This window comes from Heterodontus francisci, chromosome 8 (genome assembly GCF_036365525.1).
Source record: "Heterodontus francisci isolate sHetFra1 chromosome 8, sHetFra1.hap1, whole genome shotgun sequence".
Lineage (NCBI taxonomy): Eukaryota > Metazoa > Chordata > Chondrichthyes > Heterodontiformes > Heterodontidae > Heterodontus > Heterodontus francisci.
Genome location: NC_090378.1, coordinates 7194920 through 7222536, shown reverse-complemented (window position 1 = coordinate 7222536; position 27617 = coordinate 7194920). Strand labels below are relative to the sequence as shown.

Here is a 27617-nt window from a genome sequence, read left to right as displayed (position 1 = left end):
CCTTGCTGAATTCAAGATGGCATTTTGTTGCACTGTGTGGCTGAGGAGAGACCAGACTGATATTGTTGTCTGTAGTCCTGTCCTGTAAAGAATCCCCTTTGTTACTCAAACCTATTATCTTTTCAGGTGAATTTTACAAGGGTTGGCTTCGCCCATGTGACTTCAGGTTTCGGTCCTGGCTGGACTTGACGATGGCCCCATTCTGAGAAGATGAGGTTGGTTCAGTCTCCATTATAATGGCGATTATTCAGAGACGAGAAGTCTGCGAAAGGTTTTGTCCTATTGTGTTTTGAGTATGGCTCACCTCCAAGTGTGATTATCTATTGCATTTCCATGCAGGCGGGGCTTAATTGCTTTTCTGTCTTATTATACATGGATATGATCACCAGAGCTGGCGGGCAGCCATAAAGGCGGGGCTAAAGTGTGGCGAGTCGAAGAGACTTAGCAGTTGGCAGGAAAAAAGACAGGAGCGCAAGGAGAGAGCCAACTGTGTAACAGCACCGACAAACAAATTTTTATCTGCAGCACCTGTGGAAGAGTCTGTCACTCTAGAATTGGCCTTTATAGCCACTCCAGGCGCTGCTCCACAAACCACTGACCACCTCCAGGCGCGTATCCATTGTCTCTCGAGACAAGGAGGCCAAAGAAGAAAAGAAGATACATGGATATGGATTTGAGTGCAAGAGATGTTGAGACTCATGGGTCTTGTCCTCCATTTTGTTGACAGCTCATGTACCAGTCTTTTAAAAAATGTTCCAATTTTTATAAGTCTTCAGTTTGGTTCTGTCCTGGTTGCACTTCACATGAGCATGACACTATGAACATCAGGAACAGGAGTAGGCCATTCAACCCCTCAAGCCTGCTTCACCAATCAATAAGATTGTGGCCTTAACACCACTTTCCTGCTTGCCCCCTATAAACCTTGACTCCTTTATAGATCCAAAATCAGTCTAACTCAACCTTGAATATATTCAATGACCCAGCCTCCACTGCTCTCTGGGGAAGAGAATTCCAAAGATTAACAACCCTGAGAGAAGAAATTCCACTTCATCTCTGCCTTAATTGGGAGACCCCTTATACTGAAACTGTGCCCCCTCGTTCTAGATTTCCCCTCTCAGCATCGACCCTGTCAAGCCCCTTCAGAATCCTATACGTTTCAATAATATCACCTCTCATTCTTCTAAACCTGAATGAGTATAGGCCCAACCTGCTCAACCTTTCCTCATAAGACAAACCTCTCATCCCAGGAATCAACCTTGTGAACCTTCTCTAAACTGCTTCCAATGCAAGTATATCTCCTTAAATATGGAGACCAAAACTGTATGCAGTACTCAATGTGTGGCCTCACAAACACCCTGTTTAGCTGTAGCAAGACTTCCCTACTTTTATACTCCACCCACTTTGGCAAAGGAAGGTTACAGATTCAAGCCGCACTCCAGGGAATTTGAACTCAAAATCTAGGCTGACAATGCAGTGGTACTGAGGGAAGAAAAGACTTGCATTTATATAGTGCCTTTCACCATCTCAGCACAACACAAAAAGTGTTACAGCCAATGGAGTTATTTTGAAGTGTAGTCACTGTTGTGATGTAGGAAACGCAGCAGCTAATTGCACACAGCAAGCTCCCACAAACAGTAATGTGATAATGACCAGATAATCTGTTTTAGTGATGTTGTTTGAGGGAGAGATATCACCTAGAATACCAGGGCGGCTATTACGTAACTGTGCACATAATCCCACACAAGTATATTTCAAAGATGGGCGTTTTGTTCCGTGAAATGAATTGCTTCATCTCGTTAATGATCATTTTTTTCCCCCCAAACACAGCTGAGACATGTAGACACCATAAATTAGGTAAAGAAAATTAGTCACTTCTGAGTGGGAGGAAAAACTTGGTTTAAAAAAGACCATGTCTACATTTCTCATTGTCCGAGACCCAGTGTTGTTTTATATAGAAACTGCCCTCTACACTGGACCGCAGAACAGGACAACAAGCATTTGGCGTTTTAACTAGTAGAGGATCCTTTAAGGCTGTACAACAAGTCGACAGAAAATGATGGGACCTAATTTTTCACAGAAATCATGGTGAAACCAAACAGTGGATCAATATTAAATTTCAAAAAATCCCAGAAATTACAGCAGTGAAGAAAAGTATCCAGCTCTCCTGTCAACCACTGAGTCTTCACTGACCATTGCCTGCTCCTTTGTAAGGATTATAGGTCTTGGCATCTATATATCCATGTCAGTTAGTGACGCAACCTGATTTATCAGAACAAGGCGTGTTTCTTTTGCGAAATGATGCAGTATTTGCTTTTACAACAGGAATTTTTGCTGTGTAATTACCTTCTCAAACAGCTCTCGAATTTCCTTTTAAATTATACTATAGGCTGTGCCCCAATCAGCCACTCATGGCAATGCATTCCTTGTTCGAATGACCATCTGTTGACAAATAAATGCTAACTTCCCATGCTATTTCTGGTTTACCAACTCAACAATCTTTTGCTGTTCTCCCTTTCAAAGATCATAATTGGGAACCTCTATTAGACCCAAACTAGTCCTTAATTTTCTCTGTTCCAATGAAAAAAAAAATCATTTTGCCAACTTTCATAACGATAATATGCATCCTCACTTTGTCTCCCCAGTATCTTCCTTAGAACACGTGACGTAGATCTGTGTGCAATACTTCAGCTGAAGCCTAATTTGTTTACATTTTAGAAATCATCTCTGGAATGTCTGTTCAACTTGTTCCGACCAGGTGAGCAATGTGTATAGGAGTCTTTTGCTGTCTTTACCTGGTCTTACTGTAATAGAATTTAATTTTAAACACAATGAGTTTTAAGCTCCCCCTTTGTGAATCCTTGTTCACAACTTTCCAATTATAAGGCAAAGAAATTAACAAAAACAGGATTAAAGATGATGAAATGTATTAAACCTTAAACTTAAAAATCTAATACTGTTCACACCTATGGATATACAATGCACCCCCAAACGCAATATAAACATGCAGATAGGGATAGAAAAGAGAAGAAAAGATAAGTAGAACAGTTTGAGGCAATATCTTGTTATTGTTTCTCAAGCTCTCTGTAGTCCTTGATTGAAGATATAGTCTTGCATTTCGTTGGGGCCCAGTAGTCTACTTAAAAACCTTTTCACATAGGAAACTGTTCTCTCTTTGAGTTTCACCTGTGTTCACAAGAGTCAGTTCTGTGGGAAGAGATGAAGCAGGCAGACAGGAGAGATGTTCTCAGTCCCAAGAGAGATCTTTACTCCACGAGCACACGGGTTTGTCTCTATTCAAATCAAAAACAAAACCTCCCAGGTTGCCCAGCAGGCGAGTCATTTGACTAACTCCTTATATGGAACAGTCTATTCAAAATCCTTTGTTGGATTCTCTGCAACAGCCATAGTCATGTGACTAAAATACAAATTCTCTGCAACAGCCATAATCATGTGACTAAAACTGGTCTGACCACTTCTATAATAAAAGCAAAATACTGCGGATGCTGGAAATCTGAAACAAAAACAAGAAATGCTGGAATCACTCAGCAGGTCTGGCAGCATCTGTGGAAAGAGAAGCAGTGACCCTTCTTCGGAACTGACCACTTCTATGTTTTGAAGTCCCCCTTGTTTCAACATTGTCTGGTACTATGCAAATGTCCTTCCAGTCAGGGCTTGCAATTTTTAAGTTTTTGTTCATGTGGCGAAATAATGTGTGCCTCAGTCTTTGGGGGGGGGGGGGGGGGGGGTGGTGGTGGTTGCCTGACAAACTTAATACAATGATAAATAAAGCTTGGTGAGTTCCTTTCATTGCTCAACAAGTGTTAACTGGAAAATTTGAAGGAAGAGGCTTCAGGGACTGAATGACCTACTCCTGTTCCTAAATAGAAGACGTTACATTCCATATCTAAAGAGTCAAAAGAGAATGAAGCATAATTTAACCTAATCATTAGTCTCAATGAGTTCCTATCTGAATGTTCCACATACCACATTTGCTTGGGGTATTACACAGCATAAGATCATAAGAAATAGAGCAGGAGTAGGCCATTCAGTCCCTCGAGCCTGCTCCGCCATTCAATAAGATCTGATCTGATTGTAGCCTTAACTCCACTTTCCTGCCTTCCCCCATAATGCTCGACTCCCTCGTAGATCAAAAATCTGTCCAACTTACCCTTGAACATATTCAATGACCCAGCCCTGTTCTCTGGGGAAGAGAATTCCAAAGATTAATGACCTGTTGAGAGAAGAAATTCCTCCTCATTTCTGTCTTAAATGGGAGACCCCTTATTTTGACACTGCACCCCCTAGTTCTAGATTCCCCCATGAGGGGAAACATCCTCTCAGCATCTACCCTGTCAAGCCCCCTCAGAATCTTATATCTTTCAGTAAGATCACCTCTCATTCTTCCAAAGTCCAATAAGTATAGGCCCAACCTTCTCAACCTTTCCTCATAAGACAATCCCCCATGGTAGACTTATGGAGAAAGTCAGGAGGCATGGGATAGTGGGGAATGTGGCCAGTTGGATTAAGAATTGGCTAACTGATAGAAGGCAGAGAGTGGTCTTAGATGGTAAATACTCAGCCTGGAGCCCAGTTACCAGTGGCGTGCCACAGGGATCAGTTCTGGGTCCTCTCCTGTTTGTGATTTTTATTAACGACTTGGATGAGGAAGTCGAAGGGTGGGTCAGTAAATTTGCAGATGATACAAAGGTTGGTGGAGTTGTGGATACCGAGGAGGGCTATTGTCGTCTGCAAAGGGACTTGGATAGGTTGCAGTGCTGGGCTGAAAAGTGGCAGATGGAGTTTAACCCTGAAAAGTGTGAGGTCGTCCATTTTGGAAGGACAAACATGAATGCAAAATACTGGGTTAACGGTAGGGTTCTTGGGCATGTGGAGGAGCAGAGAGACCTTGGGGTCTATGTGCATAGATCATTGAAAGTTGCAACTCAAGTGGATAGGGCTGTGAAGAAGGCATATGGGGTGTTAGCGTTCATTAGCAGAGGGATTGAATTTAAGAGCCGTGAGGTGATGATGCAGCTGTACAGGACCTTGGTAAGGCCTCATTTGGAGTACTGTGTGCAGTTCTGGTCGCCTCATTTTAGGAAGGATGTGGAAGCCTTGGAGAGGGTGCAGAGGAGATTTACCAGGATGTTGCCTGGAATGGAGAATAAGTCTTACGAGGAAAGGCTGAACATTCTAGGCCTCTTCTCATTAGAAAGGAGAAGGATGAGGGGTGACATGATAGAGGTTTATAAGATGATCAGGGGAATAGATAGGGTAGACAGTCAGAAACTTTTTCCCCGGGTGGAGCAAAGCGTTACAAGGGGTCATAAATTTAAGGTGAAGGGTGGGAGATATAAGGGGGATGTCAGGGGAAGGTTCTTTACCCAGAGAGTGGTCGAGGCATGGAATGCCTTGCCCGGGGAAGTTGTTGAGTCAGAAACTTTAGGGACTTTCAAAAGGCTTTTGGATAGGTATATGGATAAAGGAGAATGATGGGGTATAGATTAAATTGTCCTTGACAGAGGACAAAGGATCGGCACAACATTGTGGGCCGAAGGGCCTGTTCTGTGCTGTATGTTCTATGTTCTATGTTCTATGTTCTATGTAATCCCTTCATCCCAGGAAACTGCCTAGTGATCCTTCTCTGAACTGCCTTCAATGCAAGTATATCCCTCCTTAAATAAGCAGACCAAAACTGTACACAGTACTCTAGGTGTGGTCTCACCAATGCTCTTTACAGTTGTAGCAAGACTTCCCTACTTTTATACTCCATCTCACTTGTAATAAAGGCCAACATTCCATTTGCCTTCCTAATTATTTGCTGTACCTCCAAGCTAATATTTTGTGATTCATGTACAAGGACACCCAGATCCCCTTGTACCGCAGCATTCTGCAGTCTCTCTCCATTCAAATAATATTCTGCTTTTCTATTTTTCCCACCAAAATGGACAACCTCACATTTTCCACATTATACTCCATCTACCAGATTTTTGCCCACTCACTAGCCCACTCTCTATATCCCTTTGCAGACACTGTGTGTCCTCCTTGAAATGTGCTTTCCCACCTATCTTTATCATTCGCAAACTTGGCTACAATACACTCGGTCCCTTCATCCAAATCATTACTTCAGATCATAAATAGCGCTGATCCCTGTGGAACTAGTTACAGTTTTACAACCTGAAAATGCTCCATTTATCCTGACTCTTCTGTTTCCTGTGAGTTAGCCAATCCTCTATCCATGCTAATATATTACTGCCAACATCATGAGCTCTTATCTCGTGCAACCACCTTTTATGTGGGACCTTATCGAATACATTTTGGAAATACAAATATACTACATCTACTGGTTCTCTTTAATCCACCCTGCTTGAAGAATTCTAATAAAATTGTCAATCCCAATTTCCCTTCCATAAAACCATGTTGACTCTGCCTGATTGCTTTATGATTTTCTAAATACTACTACTTCCTTAACAATGGATTCTAGCATTGTTCCAATGACAGACGCTGGGTTAAACGGCCTATGGTTTCCTGCTTTCTGTCTCTCTCCTTTCTTGAATAGGGGCATCACATTTGCGGTTTTCCAGTCTGCTGGGACATTTCCAGAATCTAGAGAATTTTGCAAGATTACAACCAATGCATCCACTATCTCTGCAGCCACTTATTTTAAGATGCTAGGACGCAGGCCATCACATCCAGGGGACTTGTCAGCCTTTAGTCCCATTAATTCTCGTTGAGAAATGAAACGTTGCACTTTTTCCAAAAAGAAAAACGTCCTGTTCTGCTAAGTTAGATTGCATCAGTTCCTGAAACAGATAGACTGTTGCCAAGACCTATAATCCTCATGAAACACCCAGCTTTTCATATACAATACCAAGGTCTTAACACTAGAGTAGATTATAAAAGAGTTATTTAACATCGAACTGAAATGTTAACCATTCAAACACAGCACTTAAGCTGCTAAAAAGGTATTTTTGAACCTCTTTGTGTGTGTGGTATCTATAGCCGATTTTGTTTCCTTATTTTTACTGTCATAGATACATTTGGTGAAGTGAAAGAAATAAAGCCACTGTCGGAATGTGCAATTTTGCAGCACTGACTATAATGTAACAACACAATCCCACACACATGTATTCCAAAGGCTGAGGTTTTGCTCAAAGAAACAGCTTCACCTCATGAATGATTTTTATTCCCAAAACAGCTGAGACTTGTAGACACGATACATTAGATAAGGAAAACTAGGCCCTTCAGATTGCAATGTAATATTTAAAAATTGCTACATCGCATCAACCCGAACTAATCTACAGTTTGAAATACCCGCTTTTGAAAACATTCGGGAGGAAAAGTAAGACTTATTCAACATGCTTAAAAACAAAACAATGATTACATTTCTCATTCTCTGAAAGCTCGTGTAGCCCTCTATACTGAAGCACAAAATATAAGAAAGAGTAGGAGGAGGCCATTTGGCCCTTCGAGCCTGCTCCGCCATTCAACAAGACCATGGCCGATCCTCTACCTCAACTGCACCTTCCTATACTATCCCCATATCCCTGAATAGACAAAATCTATCGTTTGAATATATACCACGACTGAGGATTCACAGCTCACTGGGATAGAGAATTCCAAAGATTCAAATCCCTCTGAGCAAAAACATTTCTCCTCATCTAAGTCCTAAATGGCCGACCCCTTATTCTAAAAGTAACATGGAAGCTCAGCATTTGCTGTTTTGATCAGTACCAACTCCACTTAATGGAAAGTAACAAAAAATGGAAGCCAATTTTCAGCAGCTTCATAAAAAAGACACAGCTTGTAATGCGGGTGGTCATTTTCTCAATTAAATTGTCACCTTGCTCCATTAGCTTTCCATAGTAAATCATTCCTGGTAACTACCTGCCCCTTACATCTCTGAAATGAAAGGATTTCAAAAGATCTTATTGTACATTTATTCACATTTTAAATTTCAAACCAGCCAGTGGCTCAGAAATATCAAAAGTTAATTCACATACACATCAGTAAATAGACTCAATAGCACAACAGTGTTCACAGCCGAAAAACACCCACTACACTAAGGGAAATAATTAACTAGATTTAAATAGACAGTTAACAAACCAAGGATCAAACTGCAGAACTGGGGGGGGGGGGGGGGGGGGGGCAAGCATTGATTGACTTCGTTTTCGAAGGAGGTGTCATTTGCACAAGCATCTGGGAGAAAGAAGGTTAATTCATCAGGTACACATTTGAATTAATGTATGATCAATATTAATGTTTAACTTGTAAGGAGAGTGAGGGAGCGTGGAAAGAGAGTGAGGGAGCGTAAAGGTTGGGCGAGAGTGAGAAGCAAAGGAAACAGTCTCTTGACGGACTTGCACAAAAAATAAAATCTGGAAGTTCCTCGAAAGGGTGAAAAGCACACGTGATCCCAGAGAGTTCTCCATCTGAATGAATGCAGAAAGAACAAGAGGAGGTGCACTGAGGGGAGAGAGGAGGAAGAGGGGTTGCAGGGATGGTGGGGAAGAGTGGAGGAGAGGTGCAGGAAGGACACAGAGAGAGGTGGAGGGATAGAAGGGAGCGGGAATGCAGGATGGGGATGGAGAGACACAAGATAGAGGAATGCAAGATGAAGATTGACACAGGAAGGGGATGGAGGAGAGGATTGAGGATGTTACCTCTCTGCGCCGGCTGAGTGCCCCGCTTCGGGTGAGTAAAGCGGTGTCGCCGCAAACCACCGCAGTGTCTTCCACGAAGACGCAGTCCGGGAGGCTGAGATCGGCCGGCAGCTGCAGCACCTCCAGACCCAGCTTGTAGCGCAGACACTCGGTATAGACTTGGTGCTCCTTCCGAGCCCGCTCCATATCCACCGTCTTCCCTCCGCTCATCCGCAACGCCTCTGCACCCAGAGAGTCCGCGATATCCCGCACCACAGCATGGGTACAAGTACCAAAGACAGGAGCCCCGGCCATGGTCAGTACTGTGAAATAGACAATGTTACTGTGAAATAGACAATGTTACTGTGTAATAGACACTGTTACTGTGTAATAGACACTGTTACTGTGAAATAGACACTCTGTATCACAGTGTATCAATACTCTCACTGTAACACTCACACTGTTACTGTCTCCCGCTCTCTTACTGGATCAAGCTTCCGGGAGCGCGCAAACACACCTCTGCGCGGCCCCGCTCCTTACTCACTCCGCCCTCAATCACGTCTGTCCCTTCCCCTCACTCTCTCCTCTGACTGAAACTTTCCTCCCTCCCTCTTCCTCTTCTTCTTCTCCACCCTCTTCCCATCCCCCCATCACCCATCCATTCCCCCCTGTCCCCTTCTCTCCCCCTCCCCCCGTCCCCTTCTCTCCCCCTCCCCCCGTCCCCTTCTCTCCCTCCCCCCGTCCCCTTCTCCCCCCTCCCCCCGTCCCCTCTCTCCCCCTCCCCCCCGTCCCCTTCTCTCCCCCTCCCCCCGTCCCCTTCTCTCCCCCTCCCCCGTCCTTCTCCCCTCCCCCGTCCCCTTCTCCCCCTCCCCCCCGTCCCCTTCTCCATCCCCTCCCCCCGTCCCCTTCTCTCCCCTCCCCCCGTCCCCTTCTCTCCCTCCCCCCGTCCCCTTCTCTCCCCCTCCCCCCGCCCCTCCTTCTCTCCCCTCCCCCCGTCCCTTCTCTCCCCCTCCCCCGTCCCCTTCTCTCCCCCTCTTCTCTCCCCGTCCCCATTCTCTCCCCCTCCCCCCGTCCCCTTCTCTCCCCCTCCCCCCGTCCCCTTCTCTCCCCCTCCCCCCGTCCCCTTCCTCCCCCTCCCCCCGTCCCCTTCCTCTCCCCTCCCCCCGTCCCCTTCCTCTCCCCTCCCCCCGTCCCCTTCTCTCCCCCTCCCCCCGTCCCCTTCTCTCCCCCTCCCCCCGTCCCCTTCTCTCCCCTCCCCCCGGCCCCTCTCTCCCCCTCCCCCCGTCCCCTTCTCTCCCCTCCCCCCGTCCCCTTCTCTCCCCCTCCCCACGTCCCCTTTCTCTCCCCCTCCCCCCGTCCCTTCTCTCCCCCTCCCCCCGCCCTTCCTCCCTCCCCCCGTCTCTCCCCCTCCCCCCGTCCCTTCTCTCGTCCTCCTCCCCCCTCCCCCGTCCCTTCCCCTCCCCTCCCCCGACCCCTTCTCTTCCCCCCCCCCGTCCCTTCTCTTTCCCCCCCCCGGCCCCTTCTCTTTCCACAACCCCGTCCCCTTCTCTTTCCCACACCCGTCCCCTTCTCTTTCCCACACCCCGTCCCCTTCTTTCCCACACCCCGTCCCCTTCTCTTTCCCACACCCCGTCCCCTTCTCTTTCCACACCCCGTCCCCTTCTCTTTCCCACACCCGTCCCTTCTCTTTCCCACACCCGTCCCCTTCTCTTTCCCACACCCCGTCCCCTTCTCTTTCCCACACCCCGTCCCCTCTCTTTTCCCACACCCCGTCCCCTTCTCTTTCCCACACCCCGTCCCCTTCTCTTTCCCACACCCCGTCCCTTCTCTTTCCACTCCCCGTCCTCTTTCCCACACCCCGTCCCCTTCTCCCACACCCCGTCCCCTTCTCCCACACCCCGTCCCCTTCTCCCACACCCCGTCCCCTTCTCGCCCCCCCCCCGTCCCCCTCTCTTCCCCGACCCCCTTCCCCCTCTCTTCCCCGACCCCCTTCCCCCTCTCTTCCCCGACCCCCTTCCCCCTCTCTTCCCCGACCCCCTTCCCCCTCTCTTCCCCGACCCCCTTCCCCCTCTCTTCCCCGACCCCCTTCCCCCTCTCTTCACCGACCCCCTTCCCCCTCTCTCCCCGACCCCCTTCCCCCTCTCTCCCCGACCCCCTTCCCCCTCTCTCCCCGACCCCCTTCCCCCTCTCTCCCCGACCCCCTTCCCCCTCTCCTCCCCGACCCCCTTCCCCCTCTCCTCCCCGACCCCCTTCCCCCTCTCCTCCCCGACCCCCTTCCCCCTCTCCACCCCTCCCCCTCTCCTCTCCACCCCTCCCCCTCTCCACCCCTCCCCCTCTCCTCCTCCCCTCTCCCCCTCTCTCCCCCTCCCCGCCTCACCCCCTCCCCTCGTCTCCCCTCCTGCCCTCCTCCCCCCTCCCCTCCTGCCCTCCTCCCCCCTCCCCTCCTGCCCTCCTCCCCCTTCCCCTCCCTCCCTCCCTCCCTCCTCCCTCCCTCCCTCCCCCCCTTCCCCCTCCCTTCCTCCTCCCTCCCTTCCTCCTCCCTCCTTCCCCCTCCCTTCCTCCTCCCTCCTTCCCCCTCCCCTTCCTCCCCTTCCTCCCCTTCCTCCCCTTCCTCCCCTTCCTCCCCTTCCTCCCCTTCCCTCCCCTCCCCTTCCTCCCCCTCCCCCCTTCCTCCCCTCCCCCTCCCCCCTTCCTCCCCCTCCCCCCTTCCTCCCCCTCCCCCCTTCCTCCCCCTCCCCCCTTCCTCCCCCTCCCCCCTTCCTCCCCCTCCCCCCTTCCTCCCCCTCCCCCCTTCCTCCCCCTCCCACCTCCTCCCCCTCCCACCTCCTCCCCCTCCAACCTTCTCCACACCACCTTCTCCCCCTCCACCCCTTCCTCCGCCTCTTCCCCCTTCTCTTCCCCCTTCCCCCTCCCCTTCACCCCCTTCCCCCTCCCCTTCTCCCCCTTAGATTAGATTAGAATTAGAACATTACAGCGCAGTACAGGCCCTTCGGCCCTCGATGTTGCGCCGACCTGTGAAACCATCTGACCTGCACTATTCCATTTTCATCCATATGTCTATCCAATGACCATTTAAATGCCCTTAAAGTTGGCGAGTCTACTACTGCTGCAGGCAGGGCGTTCCACGCCCCTACTACTCTCTGAGTAAAGAAACTACCTCTCACATCTGTCCTATATCTATCACCCCTCAACTTAAAGCTATGTCCCCTCGTGTTTGCCATCACCATCCGAGGAAAAAGACTCTCACTATCCACCCTATCTAACCCTCTGATTATCTTATATGTCTCTATTAAGTCACCTCTCCTCCTCCTTCTTTCTAACAAAAACGACCTCAAGTCCCTCAGCCTTTCCTCGTAAGACCTTCCCTCCATACCAGGCAACATCCTAGTAAATCTCCTCTGCACCCTTTCCAAAGCTTCCACATCCTTCCTATAATGCGGTGACCAGAACTGCACGCAATACTCTAGGTGCAGTCTCACCAGAGTTTTGTACAGCTGCAGCATGACCTCGTGGCTCCGAAACTCGATCCCCCTACTAATAAAAGCGAACACACCATATGCCTTCTTAACAGCCCTATTAACCTGGGTAGCAACCTTCAGGGATTTATGTACCTGGACACCAAGATCTCTCTGTTCATCTACACTACCAAGAATCTTCCCATTAGCCCAGTACTCTGCATTCCTGTTACTCCTTCCAAAGTGAATCACCTCACACTTTTCCGCATTAAACTCCATTTGCCATCTCTCAGCCCAGCTCTGCAGCCTATCTATGTCCCTCTGTAACCTACAACATCCTTCGGCACTATCCACAACTCCACCGACCTTCGTGTCATCCGCAAATTTACTAACCCACCCTTCTACACCTTCTTCCAGGTCATTTATAAAAATGACAAACAGCAGTGGCCCCAAAACAGATCCTTGCGGTACACCACTAGTAACTAAACTCCAGGATGAACATTTGCCTTCAACCACCACCCTCTGTCTTCTTTCAGCTAGCCAATTTCTGATCCAAAGCTCTAAATCACCTTCAACCCCATACTTCCGTATTTTCTGCAATAGCCTACCGTGGGGAACCTTATCAAACGCCTTACTGAAATCCATATACACCACATCCACTGCTTTACCCTCATCCACCTGTTTGGTCACCACCTCCCCCTTCTCCCCCTCCCCCTTCTCCCCCTCCCCCTTCTCCCCCTCCCCCTTCTCCCCCTCCCCCTTCTCCCCCTCCCCTTCTCCCCCTCCCCCTTCTCCCCCTCCCCCTTCTCCCCCTCCCCCTTCTCCCCCTCCCCCTTCTCCCCCTCCCCCTTCTCCCCCTCCGCCTTCTCCCCCTCCGCCTTCTCCCCCTCCGCCTTCTCCCCCTCCGCCTTCTCCCCCTCCGCCTTCTCCCCCTCCGCCTTCTCCGCCCCCTCCCCGTTCTCCCCGTTCTCCCCCTCCTCCACCTCCCCCTCCTGCCCTTCCCCCTCCCTCCCTCACAGTATGTACAGCTACTGTGGTCTCCTGGGCCCTTCTTAATATTTCTCCCCGGTACCTCTCCGGCATCACTAACTGGTGAACCACTGTCCACTCCTTGTCCTCAGGTCTGTGAGGAGAACTCCATTTCCTCATCAGTACCTCATTCTTTAAATGGTAGCAATCAGGGACTCCCTCAGCTTCACTTTCAGACTGGGCAGCCTGTGCTAACTCTCACAATACTGGGTCGGCTCGCTGAGCCTCAGCAAGGGAAAATCCATTAATTCAATCCCTGAGTCTCCTAACTTTCCAAAGAAAGTCTCCGACAGACAGACCTCATGGTCATGCGCCTGCTTGGGGGAGCTGGTTTGATCATGGCCTGATCCACTACGCATTCAGGGAAACTACAGGAGACCATCTCCTGTCATCGCCCTGTCTCTCTGACCTCCTGCGATCTTTCTTTCACTAATGTGGGGGCTACCACCTTCACTCCCACCAGGTCATTACCTCGGAGCAGGTCAACTCTGTCCACAGGCAAACTAGGGACAATCCCTACAGTTACCGTTCCTGAAACTGGGTCGCACTCCAGGTGCACCCGGTGTACAGGTACAGGCATACACTGCCCTCCAATACCATTCACCACCATTTTGGTGTTCACTGCACTCTTTGGGGCAAAGGTTAGGCCTTTTCCCAGTAGAAGAGATCTAGAGGCCACTATGTCCCTGAGGATCACTATGGGCTTGCCTGCCACACTCGAGGGGTGTGGGGTTAATCTCCCTTCAGACACAAAACCCTGATAGCCTTCAGGAATCCTATTAACTTTTCCTGCACTGTCCGTGGTAAGCTTCCTGGGTTGCACTCTTACTGCAGTTAAAGCCACAGCTTATTCTGCTGTGCTTTGTTTTGGGTCCCTGTCTTCACTGAGTGGGTGTGCCCTGATTAACCCAACTGGTTTTCCCTTTAGTTTCCAGCAGTCAGCTTTTAAATGCCCTGCTTTATTACAATGGAAGCACACAGGTCTCCGGGTCTCACTCTTACTCACAGCACCTTCCCTTTTGGCTGAAGGAATGCCCCCTGTGTCTCCTGCTTTCCTTTCTCTTCCAGGATTGTCTGGGCAGATATCAAAAATCCTTTTTGGATTTGTGGGGGTGATTAGGGAAGGTTCTCCCCTGGGAAACCGACTTATAAATTAAAGCAAACTGATTGAACAGAACGGCCGCTTGCCAGGCTCCCTGAACCCCCTGCTCCTCTACATGGGTCTTTATTGAGAGTGGGAGAGAGTTTTTAAATTCCTCTAACAGAATTACTTCTCTGAGATTCTCACAGCTGAGCTGTATTTTAAGAGCCCTCAGCCACTGGTCAAAAGCCAGCTGCTTACTTCTTTTAAACTCCAGATAAGTTTGATTAACTTGCTTTTTGAGGGTTCTAAACTTTTGGCAGTAGGCTTCGGGTACTAATTCATATGCCCCGAGGATAGCATTTTGGTCAGTACACAATTTGTTGAATTCTCATCTGGGAACAAGGAATAAACTTATACTTTTATACTTATACTTTATAATGTATTGTCCCAATCCACCTCAGCCAATTTGCCCCTTATACCATCATAATTTCTTTTGTTCAAATTTAACACCCTGATCAAAAGACTAACCCAGTTCTTCACCCAGTAAGGTCTTCTGAGGGAGATCCAATCAGAACAGGGATCCAACTGCATGTCCTGAGTGTTTCAGGAGGTCGTACATGGCTTAAGAATCAGCCAGCTGAAGTCCTCGGCGTATCACCCTCAGTCCCAGGGAGTGCTAGAGAGGTATCACCTGACCCTGAAAACCATGATTAGGATCTACTGCTCTGAGTATCCATATGACTAAGACAGGGGTTTAGGTTTCCTGCTATTTGTGACCAGGGACTCTCCAGGTGGGTCCACGGCTTCAACCCCTTCGAATTAATTTAGGGGAATGAGGTGCGGGGCATTTAAGCTCCTGAAAGAGAAATTGCTGGAATACCTGGAGGATACCTCCACGTGGGAGTATCTTTCCATCTTCCGGGAATGTCTCTTCAATGCCTGCGCAGCGGCCAAAGAGCATATAAAAACCTCTCAGAAATTCATGAAACAACAAGCAGACAGGCATGCCCTTCAACCAGGAGACCAGGTCCTGGTGCTACTATCCCTACCTACTGACCCTTTCCGAGCCACATTCAGTGGCCCATATCAAGTGGCCAAATGAGTCAGCACAGTTAATTACCTGATCCACACCCCTGAAAGGAGGAAGAAGCACCAGTTATGACACATTGACATGCTTATGAAATATTACAGCCGACAGCCCAGTCAGCCGGTGGGTGTTTGCCAGAGGGTGGAAACATCTGAGGGCAGCCAGGATGAGTTAGTCGAGGAGGAGGAGAGTCCTGTTGAACCCCAGCTATCAGACTGGCAAACGTGGAAGTGTTGAAAGACTTAACCACCCAGCTGACACACCACACCCAAAAGCAGCAGGAGGACGTGTCCACCCTGCTGGGAAAATTTAAGGAGATCTGTAAAGATCAGCCAGGGGTACCGCCCTAGCAGTTCACGACGTGGATGTGGGACTCATATCACTATTCAAACAAAACCCCTAGCGGCTGAGCCCAGACAAGCTAACACAGGTTAGGCAGGAAATCCAGTACATGCTGGATAATGACATAATTGAGCCTAGCCATAGTAGTTGGAGTTCCCCTATTGTACTGGTGCCAAAGCCGGAAGGATCTACACGGTTCTGTATTGATTACAGAAAGTTTGTCCCAAACCTTAGCACCCTATCCGCCCCATAATAGATGCAATGAAAAAAAGCAAAGGTGGTATGGACAGAGGTGTGCCAGGATGCATTTACAAAACTGAAAACCATCCTAGTAAGTGAGCCCGTATTAGCTGCTCCAGACTTCAGCAAACCTTTAAGTGTGAATGAGAGAATGAATACCTCTTTACTTCTTTCTTTCCTCTTAATGAAAAACATGTGAAGAAAAAGAAATGAAGTAGAATTCAGTTTTTTTCTCCGAGGAGGAACGGTGTCATGAACAGATGAGAACCAACTGTAAATTGTGTTTTTGCGCACTTGGGTATTATTGTCAGCTGCCATTATTCACAGCATGTTAAGTTGATTTATTTCTGTGTTCAACTTGTTTAAAATGGAGGGGGGAGATCACTTCACCAGCAGGAGGTGGGACAGCTACTTGAAGGGGTCCAGTCACATGACCTAGAAGCCACCCTTATTTCAACCTGGTTTTGAAAAAGCTTCAGTTGGAGGGAACAGCTCGTACAGGAAAGCAGCTGCCTGGAAGCTGTGCACCTGCCTATCTCTGGGGCCTGCCTGCAAGAAGAAGAAGCCACAGTTTGCAAAGCAGCAGGAAAATCTCTCTGCTCGCTGCCAGTTTCTCTCTCGATGAAAAGGGTGAAATCAGAAACTAAGCTTCCTCAGCTTATCTCCGAAAGTGCAAGAAGAAGAAAGTGTAAAAGACAAGGTTTTCTACGACTCTAACCCCACTCGGCATTTCCAGTTGGTTAACTCCAGCTTTGGACTTTATGTTAATTAAAAATGGACTCTGGTTTCGACTGGAACTCCCATTAATTTGTCGTTAAGCTATTTTCTATTTGGTAAATGTCCTCGCCCTTTTGATGCCTTTACCTTTCCTTGTATTTTTGTAAGCATGCGTTGCAAAGTTAACTCCCTCCCGAGTTTAAGAGTGTGTGTTAATAAACCTTACTTCTTTATTTTAACTTTAACAACAGTGTTGTTGCTGTCCTTTACAAATCAGGGTTCACAAACTGAGGGAGTGGAGAAATACACCATCGGGATTTTCCTTTTTTTTTTTAAAAAAAGAAAAAAATGTAAATCACAATCTGCTTACGGACAGGTTGTTGAACATATAGAGATTTTTTTTTTCAAAATGAACTACCTGTTCGTAACAGGTGTAACTGGGTTTTTAACGGTGATCTGAATAATTACTACTGATCAACTTATCTAGCCCTGAAAAAATAATTTTATATTTATGGAATATTGTTAAAATGTTTCCATTATAATGAATTACTAGATTTTTAAACTAGATTTTAACATTTTTTTAAAGTTTGTTCATGATATTTCAGCTTCTACCTTCACCATATGTGTATGTCCCAAACGTCATTGTGCTCCCTATAAAAAATGTTTTCAATGATTTGATTATTAGTGCTTTTCATCTCTTGGTTGACTGTCTATAAAAATTATTGAATGTGATTGGCTTCCTGGATAGTTTTGTGCCATCAGTGCTACTCTACACAGGGAATCTCTATGAAACAATGCTACAGTCAATTATACAGTGAGAGATTTAAAGCTCTCAGTGAATCCTCTTTCGCAGACAATGGTAAGTGCCCTTGCTTCACCGCTGTCTGCAAAATGTGGGCCATTGACTCCTTGCTGGGCCTCAATTAGCCATTTCCGGCAGCCTCCTAGTAACTTGTCAAAGTGGTGAGTCTGTGCTCAGGCAGTGAGTGTCGGTGGGCTATCCCACCATGAGAGGCATCACAGCCAAGACTCTAAACCAATAATGGGGTTAGTAGAATAGTGGTAATGTTACTGGACTGATAATCCCAAAATCGAGGCTAATGCTTGAGTTCAAATCCCACCATGGTGGCTGGGGGAATTTAAATTAAATTAATTAAAACTGGAATAAAATGCTAGAGCCACTAATAATGATCATGAAACTGTTGGATTATTAAAAAAATCCATCTGGTTCACTAATGTCCTTCAGGGAAGGAAATCTGCTGTCCTTACCCAGTCTGGCCTACATGTGACTCCAGACCCACAGCAATGTGATTGACTCTTAACTGCCCTCTGAAACGGCCTAGCAAGACACTCAGTTGTACTAAGTGCTACAGAAAGGTCAAATAAGAATAAAACTGGACGGACCATCTGCCATCAACCTAGGTATCGGAAATGACAAAGGATACCCAGCCCTGTCGACCCTGCAAAGTCCTCCTCACTAACATCTGGGGGCTTGTGCCAAAGTTGGGAGAGCTGTCCCACAGACTAGTCGAGCAACAGCCTGACATAGGCATACTCATAGAATCATACCTTACAGACAATGTTCCAGACACCAAGATCACCTTTCCTGGGTATGTCCTGTCCCTTCGGCAGGAAAGACCCACCAGAGGTGGCGGCACAGTGGTATACAGTTGGGAAGGAGTGGCCCTGAGAGTCTTCAGCATTGACTCTGGACCCCATGAATTCTCATGGCATCAGGTCAAACATGGACAAGGAAATCTCCTGCTGATTACCACCTACTGCCCTCCCTCAGCTGATGAATCAGTACTCCTCCATGTTGAACAGCACTTGGAGGAAGCACTGAGGGAGGCAAGAGCACAGAATGTACTCTGGGTGGGGGACTTCAATGTCCATCACCAAGAGTGGCTCGGTAGCACCACTACTGACCGAGCTGGCCGAGTCCTAAAGGACATAGCTGCTAGACTGGGTCTGTGGCAGGTGGTGAGGAAACCGACATGAGGGAACAACCTACTTGACCTCATCCTCACCAATCTACCTGTCATGTCGCAGATGCATCTGCCCATGACAGTATTGGTAGGTGTGACCACCACACAGTCGTTATAGAGACGTCGTCCCATTTTAACATTGCGGACACCCCCATTAAGTGGCACTACCACGGTGCTAAATGGGATAGACTTAGAACAGAAGCCGTGGACCCACCTGGAGAGTCCCTGGTCACAAATAGCAGGAAACCTAAACCCCTGTCTTAGTCATATGGATACTCAGAGCAGTAGATCCTAATCATGGTTTTCAGGGTCAGGTGATACCTGGGAAAGCGGCAACCCAGGACTACTTGCATGCTAAACAGCAGAAGCAGAAGCAGCATGCAATAGACAGAGCTTAGCGATCCACAACCAACAGATAGCATCTAATCTCTGCGGTCCTGCACATCAAGTCGTGAATGGTGGTGGACAATTAAACAACTAACCAAAGGAGGAGGCTCCGAAAACATCCCCATCCTCAATGGTGGGGGATCCCAGCACATCAGTGCAAAAGACAAGGCTGAAGGCACTGGATACTGCAAAGGCTATGGGCCCTGACAACATCCTGGCTATAGAACTGTACTCCAGAACTAGCCGCGTTCCCAGCCAAGTTGTTCCAGTACAGCTAGAACACTGGCATCTACCCGGCAATGTGGAAAATTTCCCAGGTTTGTGCTGTAAACAAAAATCAGGATAACTCCAATCTGGCCAATTACCGCCCCATCAGTCTACTTTCAATCATCAGTAAAGCGATGGGAGGTGTCATCGACAATGCTATCAAACGGCACTTATACAGCAATAACCTTCTCACCAATTCTCAGTTTGGGTTCTGCCAGGGCCACTTGGCTCCAGACCTCATTACAGCCTTGGACCAAACATGGACAAAAGAGCTGAATTCCAGAGATGAGGTGAGAGTGACTGCCCTTGAAATCAAGGCAGCATTTGACCGAATATGGCATCAAGGAGCCCTAGCAAGATTGAAGTAAATGGGAATCGGGGGGAAAACCTTCACTGGTTGAAGCTATACTTAGTGTAAAGGATGATGGTTGTGGTTGTTGGAAGCCAATTATCTCAGCTCCAGGATTTTGTTGCAGCAGTTCCTCAAGGTAGTGTCCTAGGCCCAAACATTTTCAGATGCTTCATCAGGGACCTTCCCTCCATCATAAGATCAGGTGATGAATGTTCACTGATGATTGCACAACATTTAGTACCATTTAGCAACTCCTCATGCCCACATGCAGCAAGACCTGGACAACATTCAGTCTTGGGTTGATAAGTGGCAAAAAACATTCCTGCCACACAAGTGCCAGGCAATGGCCATCTCAAACAAGAGAGACTCTAACCATCTCCCCTTGGTATTCAATGGCATTACCATCGCTGAGTTCCCCTCCCCCCCCCCCCCCCCCCCCCCCCATCATCATCCTGGGGGTTACCATTGACCAGAAACTTAACTGGAGCAGCCACATAAATGCTGTGGCTACAATCTCAGAGGCTGGGAATTCTGTGGCAAGGATGCACCTTCTGCATCCCCAAAGCCTGTCCAAGGCACAAGTCAGGAGTGTGATGGAATACTCTCCACTTGCCTAGATGAGTGCAGCTCCAACAAAACTCAAGAAGCTCGACACCATCCAGGACAAAGCAGCCCACTTGATTATCACCCCATCCACAAACATTCACTCCCTCACCACCAACGCACAGTGGCAGCAGTGTGTACCATCTACAAGATACATTGCAGCAACACACCAAGGCTCCTTCGACAGAGCCTTCCAAACCCACAACCTTCACCACCTAGAAGGACAAGGGCAGCAGGTGCATGGGAACACCACCACCTGCAAGTTCCCCTCCAAGTCACACACCATCCTGACCTGGAAACATATCACCATTCCTTCACTGTTGGTGGGCCAAAATCCTCGAACTCCCTCCCTAACAGCACCATGGGTATACCTACATCGCAAGTACTGCAGTGGTTCAAGAAGGCGGCTCACTACCACCTTCTCAAGGGCAATTAGGGATGGGTAATAAATGCTGGCCTTGACTGCAATGCTCACATCTCAAGAATGAGTAAGACAAATCCTGCCTTCATGTAATAAGAAAGACTTGAATTTATATAGCGCTTTTCATGACTTCCTAAAGCACTTTACGATTAACGGAATATGTTTCAAGGGTAGTCGCTGTTGTAATTTAGGAAACACAGTAGCAAGAGGAACATCTCTGCTCTTGGGCGAGCCATGGCTCAGTGAGAGGCATTCCCACCTCTGAGTCAGAAGGGCATGGGTTCAAGTTCTACTCCAGAGACTTGTGCACATAGTCTAGGCTGCTGCTCTGCTGCAGTGTGCGTGCAGTACTCCATCAGAGGTCCTTCCTTTTGAATAAGATATTAAACCAAGACACCATCCCCCCATCCCCAGCTTTCTTAGGTCGACGTTAAGGACTCCGTGGCACTATTTTGAAGACGAGCAGGAGAATTCTCCCTGGTGTACTGGCCAAAATGTATCTGTCAATCAACCTCATTGAAAAACAGATTATCTGCACACTATTGTTTGTGGGATCTTGCTGTGTGCAAACTGGCTGCTGTTTTTCCTACATTACCACAGTGACCACACTTTGAAAGTACTTCATTGGCTAAAAAGCTCTTTGTTTGCAACACCCTTGAGGTTGTGAAAGGCAAGGCAAATAGTGCCTTGGGATCTTTTACATCCACCTAAAAGGGCAGGGCCTCAGTTTAATATCACTTCCAAAAGACAGTATCAGTGACAGTGCAGCACTCCCTCACTTGTGCAGTTGGTGTTGGGGGGGTGGGGTTGGTGTGCAGGGGTGGTGTCAGTCTAGATTTTTGTCCTTACATCTCTGGAGTGAGAATTGAACCCACAACCTTCTACGTTACAGGTGTGAGTGCTATCCATTGAGCCACACCTGGCACCTCAACATCATTTTTAGCGAGGGTTGGTAGATAGTAGACAGGGCTGGCTTTTTTTCCCAAAACACGGAGGTCAAATATGATGTTTCTCCAGCCACCTGGCTGAACATAGCACGTGGTGGGAATAAATCAACAACTTATATTGCGATCATAGAATTGTGGAATAGCTACAGCACAGAAGGAGGCCATTCAGCCCATCACGTTCATGTCAGCTCTCTGCAAGAGCAGCTCACCTCGTCCCACTCCCCCACCTTTTCACTGTAGTCCTGCCAATTTTTCCTCTTCAGATAATTATCTAATTCTCTTTTGAAGGTCTCGATTGAATCTGCCTCCACCACACACTCAGGCGGTGCATTCCAGTTCCTAACCACTCGCTGTGAAAAATGTTTTTCCTCAGGTCACTGTGGCTTTTTTTAAAATTGGTGTCCTCTGGTTCTCGATCCTTTCACCAACAGGAAGCGTTTCTCCCTATCTACTCTGTCCAGACCCCTCATCATTTTGAACACCTCTAACAAATCTTCTCTTCTCCAAGGACGACAATCTCAGCTTCTCTAACCTATCCATGTAACTGAAGTTCCTCATCCCTGGAACCATTCTCAAGAATCTTCTCTGCACCCTCTCTAATGCCTTCACATCCTTCCTAAGGTGTGGTGCCCAGAACTGGACACAATACTCCAGTTGAGGCCAAACCAGTGTTTTATACAAGTTTATCATAACTTCCTTGTCCTTGTACACTATGCCCCTGTTTATAAAGCCCAGGATCCCACATGCTTTATTAAACGCTCTCTCAGCCTGTCCTGCCACCTTCAGTTATTTGTGCACAGATACCCCAAGGTCTCTCTGCTCCTGCACCCCCTTTAGAATTGTACCCTTTTGTTTTACATTGACTCTCCTTGTTCTTCCTACCAAAATGAATCACCTCACACTTCTCTGTATTAAATTTTATCTGCCACCCTGACCACCCATTCCACCAGCCTGTCTACGTCCTCTTGAAGTTTATCACTATCCACCTCTTCTTCTTCTTCTTCTTCTTCTTCTTCTTCTTCTTCTTTGGCCTCCTTGTCTCGAGAGACAATGGGTAAGCACCTGGAGGTGGTCAGTGGTTTGTGGAGCAGCGCCTGGACTGGCTATAAAGGCCAATTCTAGAGTGACAGGCTCTTCCACAGGTGCTGCAGATAAAATTGGTTGTCGGGGCTGTTACACGGTTGGCTCTCCCCTTGCGCTTCTGTCTTTTTTCCTGCCAACTGCTAAGTCTCTTCGACTCGCCACTCTTTAGCCCCGCCTTTATGGCTGCCCGCCAGCTCTGGGGATCACTGGCAACTGATTCCCACGACTTATGGTCAATGTCACAGGACTTCATGTCGCGTTTGCAGACATCTTTAAAGCGGAGACATGGATGGCCAGTGGGTCTGATACCAGTGACGAGCTCGCTGTACAATGTGTCCTTGGGGATCCTGCCATCTTCCATGTGGCTCACATGGCCAAGCCATCTCAGGCGCCGCTGGCTCAGTAGGGTGTATATGCTGGGGATGTTGGCCGCCTCGAGGACTTCTGTGTTGGAGATACGGTCCTGCCACCTGATGCCAAGGATTCTCCAGGGGCAGCGAAGATGGAATTAATTGAGACGTCGCTCTTGGCTGACATACGTTGTCCAGGCCTTGCTGCCATAGAGCAAGGTACTGAGGACACAGTATCCTCCTCACAGTTCACAATACTTCCAAGTTATGTGTCATCTGCAAATTTTGACATTCTCCCCTGTATGCGCAGGTCTAGGTCATTAATATATATCAAGAAAAACAGGTTTCCTAACACCGACCCCTGGGGAACTCCAATATATACCCTAGTCCAGGCTGAAAAACAACCATTCACAACTACTCTGTCTCCTGTCACTCAGCCAACTTCGTATCCATGCTCTGCTGTCTCGTTTATTCCATGGGCTCTAACTTTGCTGTCAAGCCTGTGAAGTGGCACTTTATCAAATACCTTTTGGAAGATCATGCATACCACATCAACTGTATTACCCTCATCAACCCTCTTTGTTACCTTATCAAAAAAACTTATGCAAGTGAGTTAAACACAATTTTCCTTTAACAAATCCGTGCTGGCTTTCCTTAATTAATCTACATTTGTCCAAGTGACTGTTAATTTTAATACAGATTATCATTTCTAAAAGTTTTCCCACCACTGAGGTTAAACTGACTGCCCTGTAGTTGCTGGGCTTATCCTTGCACCGTTGTGTAATACTTGCAATTCTCCAGTTCTCTGGCACCATCCCTGTATCTAAGGAGGATTGGAAGATTATAGCCAGTGCTTCTGCAATTTGTACCCTTACTTTCCTCAGTCACCTTGGATGCATCTCATTTGGTACTGGTGACTTTACAACTTTAAGTACAGCCAACCTATAACACCTCCTCTTTATCAATGTTTAGCCCATTCAGTGTCTCAGAAACCTACTCTTTCACGATGACTTTGGCAGTATCTTCTTCCTTGGTAAAGACAGATGCAAAGTACTCATTTAGTACCTCAGCCATGACCCCTGACTCCCTGTGTAAATCCCCTATTTGGTCTCTAATCAGTCGACTCCCCCTTTTACCACCCTTTTACGATTTATATGCCTATAGAAGACTTTTGGATTCCCTTTTATGTTAGCTGCCAGTCTCTTAGAATCATAGAAAGTTTAAAACACAGAAAGAGGCCACTTGGCCCATCGTGTTTGTGCCAGCCGAAAAACGATCCATCTATTCTAATCCCACATTCCAGCATTTGGTCCGTAGCTCTGCAGATTACCGCACTTGAGGTGCATCTCCAGACTCCTTTTGAATGAGTTGAGGGTTTCTGCCTCAACTACCCATTCAGTTAGTGAGTTCCAGACCCCTACCATCCTCTGGGTGAAAAAACTTTTCCTCATCTCCCCTTTAATTTTTCTACCAATCACCTTAAATCTATGCCCCCTCGTCACTGACCTCTTTGTTAAGGTAAATAGACCCTTCACCTCCACTCTATCCAGGCCCCTAACAATTTTGTACATTTCAATCAGATCTCCCCTCTGCCTTCTCTATTCCAAGGAGAACAACCCCAGCCTATCCAATCTTTCCTCATAGCTGCATTTTTCCAGTCCTGGCAACATCCTCGTAAATCTCCTCTGTACCCTCTCTAGTGTAATTACATCCTTTCTGTAATGAGGTGACCAGAACTGCACACAGTACTCAGGTTGTGGCCTAACCAATGATTTATACAGTTCCAGCATAACCTCCCTGCTCTTATATTCTATACCTCGGCTAATAAAGGAAAGGATTCCATATGCCTTCTTAACCACCCTATCGACCTGTCCTGCTACCTTCAGGGATCTGTGGACATTCACTCCAAGGTCCCTCACTTGCTCTACACCTCTCAGTATTTTCCCATTAATCGTGTATTCCTTTGCCTTGTTTGACCTCCCCAAATGCATCACCTCACACTTCTCCAGGTTGAATTCCATTTGCCATTTTTCTGTCCATCTGACCAGATCATCAATATCTTCCTGCAGGCTACAGTTATCCTCCTCACCATCTACCACACGGCCAATCTTTGTGTCGTCTGCAAACTTCTTGATCATGCCCCCTACATTTACGTCCAAATCGTTAATATACACCACAAAAAGCAGGGGACCCAGTCCTGAGCCCTGCAAAACCTCACTGGAAACAGCCTCCAGTCGCAAAAACACCCGTCAACAATTGCCTGAAAATAAAAGCAAAATACTGCGGATGCTGGAAATCTGAAATAAAAACAAGAAATGCTGGAACCACTCAGCAGGTCTGGCAGCATCTCACAGATGTCAACAATTACCCTTTGTTTCCTGCCACTGAGCTAATTTTGTATCCACCAAGCTGCATTTCCCTGGATCCTATGGGATTTTATTTTTTTAACCAGTCTGCCATGTGGGACCTTGTCAAAAGCCTTGCAAAAATCCATGTAGACAACATCAACTGCACTACACTCATCTATCTTCCTTGTTACTTCTTCAAAAAATTCAATCAAGTTGGTCAGACAAGATCTTCCCTTAACAAATCCATGCTGACTATCCTTGATTAACCTGTGCCTTTCTAAGTGACAGTTTATCCTGTCTCTCAGAATAGATTCCAATAATTTGCCCACTACTGAAGTTAGACTGACTGGCCTGTAATTATTCAGTCTACCCCTCGCTCCCTTTTTAAATAGGTACAACGTGAGCAGTTCTCTGGCACCACACCTGTATCCAGTGAGGACTGGAAAATGATGATCAGACCTTCTGCTATTTCCTCTCTGGCTTCTTTTAACAGCCTCACGTACATTTCATCTGGCCCTGGTGGTTTATCAACTTTCAAGGATGCTAATCCCATTAATACTTCCTCTCTCCCTATGTTTATCGCATCCAGTACTTCACACCCCCTCTTCCTTAACTATCTGCATTGTCCCCCTCTTTTGTGAAGATAGACGCAAAGTATTCATTAAGAGCAATACCAACAGCTTCTGCCCCTGCACGTAGGTTACCTTTTTGGTCTTTTATGGGCCCTATTCTCTCCTTAGTTATCCTCTTACTCTTAATGTATTGATAAAACATTTTTGGGTTCACCTTGATTTTGCTTGCCAATATTCTTTCACGCCCTCTCTTAGCTTTCCTAATTTCCGTTTTGATTTCATCCCTTCACTTTCTATACTTCTCTCGGCTTTCTGTAGTATTGAGTTGTCGGTGTTGGACATAAGCTTTCCTTTTCTGCTTTATCTTACCAGGCAGGCTGCTTGTCATCCATGGGGCTCTAGATTTTGCCATCTCATCCTTTCTCTTTGTGGGAACATGTTTACTCTGAACCCCTTGAATCACCCCTTTGAATGCCTCCTACTGTTCTGGCACTGGTTTACCTTCAAGTAGCTGTTTCCAGTCCACTTTCACTAAATCACTCCTTAGTTTAGTAAAATTGACCTTGCCCTAATTGAGTCTTAGAGCCATAGAGATATCCAGCACTGAAACAGGCCCTTCGGCCCATCGTGTCCCTGCCAGCCATCTAGCACATCTATTCTAATCCCATTTTCCAGCACTTGGCCCGTAGCCTTGTATGCTATGGCATTTCAAGTACTCATGTAAATACTTCTTAAATGTTGTGAGAGTTCCTGCCTCCACCACCCCTTCAGGCAGTGTGTTCTAGAGTCCAACCACCCTTTGGGTGAAACAATAAAATCCTTAAATCCCCTCTAAACCTCCTGCCCCTTACCTTAAATCTATGCTCCCTGGTTATTGACACCTCCGCTAAGGGAAAAAGTTTCTTCCTATCTATCTTATCATTGCCCCTCATAATTTTGTATACCTCAATCAGGTCCCCCCTCAGCCTTCTCTGCTCCAAGGAAAACAAGCCTAGCCTATCCAGTCTCTCTTCATAGCTGAAATGCTCCAGCCCAGGCAACATCCTAGTGAATCTCCTCTGCACCCTCTCCAGTGCAATCACATCCTTCCTATAGTGTGGTGACCAGAACTGTACACAGTACTCCAGCTGTGGCCTAACTAGTGTTTTAGCTCCATCATAACCTCCCTGCTCTTATATTCTGTGCCTCGGCTAATAAAGGCAAGTATTCCATATGCCTTCCTAACCACCATATCTACCTGTGCAGTTGCCGTCAGTGATCTATGGACAAGTACACCAAGGTCCCTCTGACCCTCTGTACTTCCTACGGTCCTACCATCCATTGTGTATTCCCTTGCCTTGCTAGTCCTCCCAACTCTAGAACTCTAACTCCTGTTCTATCTCTGTCCTTTTCCATAACTATGTTAAAAATGAGTGAATTATGATCACTGCCACCAAAATAGGCGGCACAGTGGCGCAGTGGTTAGCACCGCAGCCTCACAGCTCCAGTGACCCGGGTTCGATTCTGGGTACTGCCTGTGTGGAGTTTGCAAGTTCTCCCTATGACTGCATGGGTTTCCGCTGGGTGCTCCGGTTTCCTCCCACAGCCAAAGACTTGCAGGTTGATAGGTAAATTGCCCCTAATATAGGTGGAAGGTGGGGATGTGAGAGGGCAATGGGATTAATGTAGGATTAGTATAAATGGGTAGTTGATGGTCGGCACAGACT

The 27617-nt window shown here is 47.3% G+C and overlaps 1 protein-coding gene and 1 long non-coding RNA gene across 2 annotated transcripts in view; one reads left to right on the top strand and one right to left on the bottom strand.

Annotated features, from left to right (window-relative positions):
- The window catches only part of LOC137372630 (uncharacterized), a 77762-nt gene extending 77182 nt beyond the window's left edge, over window positions 1–580 (top strand). Inside the window, exons 2-3 of the long non-coding RNA XR_010975465.1 lie at window positions 127–215; window positions 340–580. This is a non-coding gene — a long non-coding RNA (uncharacterized lncRNA). The remainder of the gene's footprint in view (window positions 1–126; window positions 216–339) is intronic.
- Window positions 1–9204, bottom strand: part of ddah1 (dimethylarginine dimethylaminohydrolase 1) — a 158370-nt gene extending 149166 nt beyond the window's left edge. Inside the window, exons 1-2 of the mRNA XM_068036589.1 lie at window positions 9102–9204; window positions 8664–8965 (exon numbers count right to left, since the gene is read on the bottom strand). Of these exons, the coding sequence (XP_067892690.1) occupies window positions 8664–8957 (294 nt within the window). The 5' untranslated portion in view covers window positions 8958–8965; window positions 9102–9204. The remainder of the gene's footprint in view (window positions 1–8663; window positions 8966–9101) is intronic.
- Between the last annotated feature and the right edge of the window lie 18413 nt (window positions 9205–27617).